The 7,866-nt window shown below is 52.4% G+C and overlaps 1 protein-coding gene across 1 annotated transcript in view; it reads right to left on the bottom strand.

Annotated features, from left to right (window-relative positions):
• Positions 1–7,866, bottom strand: part of TG (thyroglobulin) — a 237,536-nt gene that overhangs the window by 210,527 nt on the left and 19,143 nt on the right. The window contains exons 9-13 of the mRNA XM_010834775.1: positions 4,972–6,072; positions 3,802–4,389; positions 3,318–3,557; positions 1,026–1,163; positions 340–417 (exon numbers count right to left, since the gene is read on the bottom strand). Coding sequence (XP_010833077.1) covers positions 340–417; positions 1,026–1,163; positions 3,318–3,557; positions 3,802–4,389; positions 4,972–6,072 — 2,145 coding nt within the window. The remainder of the gene's footprint in view (positions 1–339; positions 418–1,025; positions 1,164–3,317; positions 3,558–3,801; positions 4,390–4,971; positions 6,073–7,866) is intronic.

Raw genomic sequence — 7,866 nt, 5'->3', positions numbered from 1 at the left:
CTTGATTACATGGGTCCAGACTCAGAAGAGAGGTTGGACTATGGACCAGACATGAGGTCGTTGTAGAAAACACAGAAATAGATGAAACTTCCCAGGAAGCAGGTGTCAGGGGGTGGACCTGGGGCTCCTTGCCCACACCCAGCTCCCTCCCTCCACCTGGGAAATGAGGAGCACCATTAGGAACTACAACCAAGGTCAGGGAACTCTTCCAGGCCTGGGGACTTGGGGGTGTGTGGTCTGCCTGCTCTTGGGAGTTGGTCTGAAGCGCTGGCCCACGGAGCCTCCCCAGGCAGGGCCCCCGCTAGAAGGCCCGCCGGCTGGTCCAGCGGCCCCACTTACACTGCGGGATCTGCCGGGAGCGGGCAGTCAGCGAGGCGGGGACGTACTCTCCCTTCCCGTCCACACACCAGCAGTGCCCTGGAAAAAAGCCCCGGCCAGAAGTTCAGGAAGTGCCCAAGGGCCCTGCCCTGAGGGTCCTGCAATACACACTACCATACATAAAAGAGATAACAAATAAGGACTTGCTGTATAGCACAGGAAACTCTACTTAATACTCCGTAGTGGCCTATATGGGAAAAGAATCTGAAAAAGAGTGGGTTTAGGTATAATCTACTCACCTTGTTGTACAGCAGAAACTATTGTAACATAGCATTACAAATCAACCATACTCTAATCAAAATTTTAAAAATTCCTAGCAGTGCCAATAAGTTCTCTCACCCAAACCCCTACCTGTCTGCTCTCCCTAACATGGTCCACAATCAGAGGCCCTAACACCCAGAAACCCCAGCAGCTACCCACTTGATCTTCAGGCAGGTAGAAGGCTGCCACTCCCATCGTACAGATGGAACAATCAGATGGCACAAGAATTAAGGGACTTGCCACCAGCTGTGGAAGAGAGGCCTAGAGTCCACGTTGCTTTGCCCTAATAGTGCAGGGCTCTTTCCTTTCTCTCTTTTTAGGGCTCTTTTCTGCACATGAAAAGGAGGGGTGTCCCTCAGCCTCCCCAGGGTGCCTGCCCGCCTCACCCGTCGCGGCATGGCACTGCACAGGCTCCCAGCCTCCGAAGGCATCACACTGTGGCAGGTACGGGCTTGACCACACAGGGCTGGGTGCTCGTGGCGACTCGGCCAGGGTCACCAGGCGTCTCTGGTAGAAGTCAAAGGCTGGAGTCGGGAGAGAGGAAGAGAGAGGTGAGCCCTGGACGCGCAAAGCCCAGGCCGAGCGGACTCTGTCCTGAGAACAGCCACCTCGTCCTTTCCCATCATAGGCGGCCTTTTGATTTCTATAACAAACATTTCCACCCCAAAACAAGACAGAGGCTCACCGAGGAGCAGGTAGGCCCTCACCAGATTGCCCTTTAAAATTAAAATGAAAAAAATTAAAATGCCGGCTGATGGGAAGTCCCTGGCAGTCCAGTGGTTGGGACTGCCACGCTTCCACTGCAGGGGGCACAGGTTTGATCCCTGGTCAGGGAACTAAGATCCCACAAGCAACATTATGCAACCAAAGAAGTAAAAAATGTCAGCCAAGTTTGAAGGAATCACTGTTCCTCCTTCAGGAATTCTCACCTAGAGCCCATCAGGTCAAGGCAGAGTCTCCAGGCACATGTGAGAACAGTGATTGCTGATAACACTGATGGCACGTTACGGAACTGACTTTCCTCCTGTGCCCACCCCTCCTCCCTAGAGACCCCGGGACACCACTACTGGGTTCTGTGGGTCAAAGATGCTTTGCGGCCTTCAGTCTCTTTCTGGGCTAGGCCTTCAATCCCCAGACTCCCCAGGCTCCAGAGGTCTGCACACCAAGAGCTTCCTCTCCTCTGGCACAGTTAGAGATGCCCCTTCTCATCTGAAGGGGTGACGAGGAAAGGGACCAACCCTGGTTGTTCTCTACAGACACTTCCTTTTTTCCCAATGGCGTCACACTTGCAAAAGCAGAGCTGGTGGCTCGGTGAAGGGGAACTTCTTTAGCCTGACTTCTGAGCAATGTGCCACCATGACATTCAGCCAATAAATTCCCATGGGGCCAACACTTCTCTCTCTTCCTCTAAATTTCCCTCCCTGACCGAAGTGGTCACCACTCAAGGGAATCAAAACCTCCTCCCCTCTTTGATTACGTGACAACTTGCCCAGGCACATTTTTTAAAAAACTGGGTTCCTGCCAAAAGCAGAATCTCCAAGTCTCTGAGGAACAGAGGGGAAAAAAAAAAAGTACCTGGGGAGGGAACAAGAGAGAAGAAGAAGAAAGAAGCAAGGAGGATGGTTAGGCATCCTTTTCCAGGTCCCCACATTCTGTCAGCGCTGTGCGAGACCCAGGATGTAAAGAGTTAGGTGGGCGTCTTGTCCTCCAGCAGAGGTGGCTGGGGAGGGGGAGGAAATAAAGATGGCTCTGGGGAGACTCTCATGTGGGGTTAGGGGAATAAAGGCAAGGGAAGCCCAATGCCAAGGGGGCAGCAGAACTGCCAGGAAGGTGAGGGCAGGGAGGCTCCAGCCTGTGGGCATAGGCTCTTTGTCTTGGTCCAGATGTTACAGGGGGAGCAGTGGGAGCAGGGGACAGAGGCGTGGGGGCCAAACCACCAGCATCGCATCCAGGCTCCGCTAGTTGCTGGTTGGATGAACCTGGACACGTGACTTTACCTCCGCTTCCACTTCTGAAAAGAATCACGGATGGTGATTACAGCATCGCTCTCATGGGACTGTCAGAGGATCAGATGCAAAGATCTGGTAAAGATCTACTTAGCACAGAAAGTGCTTGGCCAGGGGTATGTGTCAAGCAATGCTGAGCTGGTCCCAGGCCAGAGCGGTGTCAGCCTTCTGAGCATAGGTCTCTGCCATGAGCAGGGACCAAGTGGTGCTTTTTGGAGTTAACTACCTGGATTAGATTTGATCACATGAGGAAGGTGCCTAAACCCAGAGCGTGTTTCCTCAGTTTAGGAGGGCTCTTCTACTTTCCTCCTAGGAGGTGTTACTGAGTCCTTGGAAATGGAGGGAAACTTCAGAACCAGTCACAGGGGAGTAGGAGCGTTCGGGGCTCACACATTTGAATAGTTTAACCCAAGTACTTGGCTTCCCAGTGGGCTACAGGCGCCATATGCAATACAAAATACAGAGCCCTGCCCCCAAGTGGCTCTGTTGGAGGACTGGGCGCCATCTTGGAGGGGTGGGAAAACTTCCAGCTTTATCACAAAAGACGTTTGTGTTCTCTGGAACTCATGGGCCGGGGGAAACCACAGCTCTAAAGATGACCAAAGAGGAACTCGTTCAAACTCTCTCTTCCGCCAAAGAGGGAACAAGAAACCAGAAGCATGGGGCACTCACTGGACTGAGCTGCCAGTCGAATGGCATAATTGCTCCCACTCAGAAACTTCTCCAAGAAAGTCTCCCGAGACGGGGAGAGCGGAGGAAAGGCCAGCTCCTCATCCGTCAGCCGGATTCCTTTGGCCGCAAGGAAACTCTCTCCCAGAGGGAAACGAGAACTGTTGGAATACGTGACAATCTCTTCTGCTTCCCTGATGAACTGCAGGACGCGAAGCTTCACTTCCTCACAAGAGCCAGGACCTGGGGAGGAAAGGCAGATGGATCCACCCACCACGTGGAGCTCACTCTGACCTCTCTGAAGTATGTACACACATCAACATACACACGAATTTCTGCCTCAGCTGTTCCCTTCACCCCAACTCTTCCCACAACCTGGAATGTTCTTTCTGTTTCGTCTCTGCAATCGGATTCACTGCACTGACGGCATACCCACTTTGTGAGATGATTAGTAATTGCTAATGTTTATTCCACACCAGGAACTCACATGCTGGGACCTTGTTGGGCTCGTTCCAGGTTCCTTCCAGCTTCTGACCAGCCTCATCCACACACCAGCAGCTCCGGAGGTCAAAGTGCGCCAGAGGGGCACTAAAGTCTGAGTAGGGCCCTGGGTATCGGTCAAGCTGGCCGTTTAGGATCTGCCAGAAGAGGTAGGGTTCCAGAAACACGTTCCCTCCAGGTTGGGTCTGGTTCCCTTCCAGCACCGACACTGGGACATCTTGGAAAGAAGAGTATCTCGCCAGCCCTGGGAAGACGCCTTGTTGGCCAGCCTCGTACAGATTTTGAATGAAGAGACGGAAGTTTCTGGAAGCTGCTTCTCTGTAGCTCATGATCTTCATCAGCAGTTCCGCCGGGGTCAGTGCCTGGCCAGCACTGTTCTGAGCCTCCCAGCGTTCATACCACTCAAAGGCCTGCTCAGGGGGCCCGTCGCATTGCACGGGGCTCCACTGCCCACTGGCACTGCATTGCGGGATGTAGATGCTGGAGAGGGCGGGCAGTGTGCTGGGATTGGAGACCAGGGTCCGCACCGTCCCGAGGAAGGCTCGCTCAGCCTGTAACTGACAGGGGCTGGGGCCTGGGGAGGAACGAAACACAGGTATTTCAGGTTAATAAGCCCCAAAGACCAAGATGCATATGTGCTAAGTCGCTTCAGTTGTGTCTGACTCTTTGCCACTCCATGGACTGGCAAAGGGGACCACCCCTTTGCACGCCAGGCTCCTCTGTCCATGGGATTCTCCAGGCAAGAATACTGGACTGAGTTGCATTTCCTTCTCCAGAGGGATCTTCCCGACCCAGAATCGAAGCCCTTATCTGTCCAAACTCCATCTAAAACCTTACACAGCCATAGAAACCCCATCAACCTTAAATTTGTAAATATTCAGAGAGAGAGAGCCTGCCCATCACTAAAGCAATGCAGTTGAGACCAGCTGTTGTCAGCACTGCAGAAATTTTATGTGCCAGCTTCTTAAGGCCAAATTAATCTCCCAACTCCACTCCTTGGAATGGTTAACATTATCAAGACCTTTCTGGACAATGTTTAAATCAGCCAGCAAACTTCACCATTAGCAGAAGTTTGGGCTTTAGCTACAACTGATGCGTCATGTCAGGGCCCTAGGGGAGAATCAGAGTCTGCAGGTTGAACACTCAACAGACTCACATTTCTTGGGCTCTCCAAGCGCACTTCGAGTTCCAGGAATAGGCTGACCCTCGGTGTCCACACAGTAGCACTCTGAGTTGAAGCACTGGACAGGGAGAAAGTTCCCCTCGCTGGTACAAGCAGGGACAAACAGGCTGGACCCAGCCGGCTGGCTACCCAAGAGGCTCTGCATGCGCGCCCTCTGCTTTTCACACTCCGTGGGGCACCGGGGTCGTCCACCTCTAACCCGGGAGCCAGCAAGTTCTCGGCCCTGGGCGTCCACGCACCAGCAGTCTCCGGCGAAGCACTGGACCTCCTCGTAGCTCCCTTCCGCAGTGCATGCCGGGACGAAAAGGCTGCCAGGTGCCTGCCCGCAGCCCTGAGAGCTGAACACCATTTCCATCACGTCACCTAAATCCCTCGCTATGTCCTCTGGCACAGAAATAGCATGCTGCAAGAAGAGAAGGAATTCTGGAAGCTCCAGGAAGGAAGAAAGGAATTGCAGGGCATTTTGGTTCTCTTGTAAATTGACTTCAAAGCCAAAGCTGCCCACAACTGGCTTCCTCAGGGCAACGTCTATCTTGGAGGCTTTGGGAGCTTCGGAGGCAGGATTTGAATTCAGTCCCACGGAGAGGGGCTTGGCCAGATCGGCTAGTGCCCGTCCATCCTGGAAGCCTGGGAGACCCAGCTGCTGGAAAAAGTGACTGAAGTTAAATGTGCCTCTTGTGCCCAGGGCTCCAGACAAGTTAAACTGGCCGACGTTCACCAAAAATCTTCCCCCGAAGAGGTTTTGCTGCAGCCGCTTTGCGTTGGTGGTGAACTGCAGGGCGAGGCGGGCCAGCTCTCGGGAGGGAAAGAGCCCTCTAATCGCTTCCTTGAGGAGACTTTCTGGGGCAACAAACCGTGTGTCCCGTCCTTGCAGCATCGGCTGGAAAATTCCGGAATCCAGAAAAAGCTCCTTGATGGAGGGTGGGCAGGATGCGGTAAATCTGGCGAATCTCTGAGACACCGGTCTTTCCTCGGGAGCCAAGAGCAAGCTGCGCCGGCTGAAGTAGCCGGAGGGCCCAAAGCGGAGTCTGGAAAAGGCCCGCCGCCTCTCAGAGGGACAGGACTGGTCTTCAGCTGCAGGGGGAATGCAAGCAGAGACGCAAATGGAGAGAGAGTGTCACCATCGCCAGTGACCCTGACACAAACCCGCAGAGCTTTTTGGTTTACTGTTGTTTAATAATCACTGTCTGACTCCTTGTGACCCTATGGGCTGTAGCCTGCCAGTCTCTTCTGTCCATAGGATTTCCCAGAAAAGAAGACTGGAGTGGGTTGCCATTTCCTTCTCCAGAGTATCTTCCCAACCCAGGGATTGAACCTGTGTCTCCTGCTTGGCAGGTGGACAAAAACAACAGCAACAGCATTTCTGACACAGCCCTCAGATCTTTCTGGTAGAGAGATGAAAGAAGTCAGACAAGGATTGAATCTCTGCCTCCTTTCTCCATATCCTTCTGTTTGTTCCTTCCCCCTGAGCAGAGTCTGTGACCCCCATCTTGGGGAGTGAGGACTCCAGGTGACTTGACTTCCTCTCCTTGATTCCACTCGAGGGTGACCCCTTCCTAAGACAGGGCTCAGAGACACTGGCCCACTTTCTGGAAACCGGCCCACACACTCATCAAATGTGCCCACTGGCATGATATCTGCCCACCCGGTGGGTGCCCTGCCTTGCCCAATACTCATGTCTGCCTGGAACCTCCAACTGTGATCTCATTTGGAAAGAGCATCTCTGCGGATGTCATTAGTTAAAATGAGGTCATACTGGTTTAGGGTGGGTCCTAAATCCAATGACTGGTGTCCTTAAAGAATGCCATGTGAATACACAGAGGAGACACACAGGGAGAAAAACACAGGAAGAGGGAAGGCAGAGACTAGGGTGATGCCGCTGTTAGCTAATGAATGCCAGAGACTGCCAGCATACACCAGAAGCTGGCAAGGACTCTACCCTGGAGCTTTCTGAGGGAACACAGCCCTGCCCATACCTTTATTTCAGACTTCTGGCCTCCAGGATGGTGAGAAAATAAATGTCTGTTGTTTTAAGCCATTCAGTTTGTGGTCATTTGTTATGGCCACCCTAGGAAACTCCTGCACCAACAAATTCCTGTTTGTTTTGAATGGAATGTTGTTTTCCAGGGTTCTCCTATTGGAACCCTCAATGGCCTTTAACGCTTCATTATAACGCTCTTCAAGAGGCTATCTATTCCTCCATGGGGATCATCTTATCTAGGCTAACTAGTTCATCGTCTGTTTGAAGTTAAAAACCATACTTTAAATTCTATTGATATTTTCCATAATAAGAAACATTTTCCTATGTTTTAATATGCAGTATTAGAGGAATTGGGCTTCCCTCGTGGCTCAGTGATAAAGAAACTGCCTATCAACGCAGGAGACTCAGGTTCGATCCCTGGGTCGGGAAGATCACCTGGAAAAAGAAATAGCAACCCACTCCAGCATTCTTGTCTGGGAAATCCCATGGAGAGAGGAGCCTGGTGGGCTACAGTCCATGAGGTCAGAATCGGACACAACTGAGCGACTAAACAACAACGGTACAGGAATTATGGTGTTTCCCGCAGTCTAATATGATAACGCCTGCTCCGCAAACACACTCAGCAGTCTTCCAGACTTTTTGAGCTTTCCTTGAAATTATTAATTAGTAATCGACTCCATCGGAGAAGGCAATGGCACCCCACTCCAGTATTCTTGCCTGGAAAATCCCATGGACGGAGGAGCCTGGTTGGCTGCAGTCCATGGGGTTGCGAAGAGTCGGACACGACTGAGCGACCTCACTTCCTCTTTTCACTTTCATGCATTGGAGAAGGAAATGGCAACCCACTCCAGTGTTCTTGCCTGGAGAACCCCAGGGACGGGGGAGCC

This window comes from Bison bison, unplaced genomic scaffold (assembly GCF_000754665.1).
Source record: "Bison bison bison isolate TAMUID 2011002044 unplaced genomic scaffold, Bison_UMD1.0 scf7180017864036, whole genome shotgun sequence".
Classification (NCBI taxonomy): domain Eukaryota; kingdom Metazoa; phylum Chordata; class Mammalia; order Artiodactyla; family Bovidae; genus Bison; species Bison bison.
This window is presented reverse-complemented; position numbering and strand designations above follow the sequence as displayed.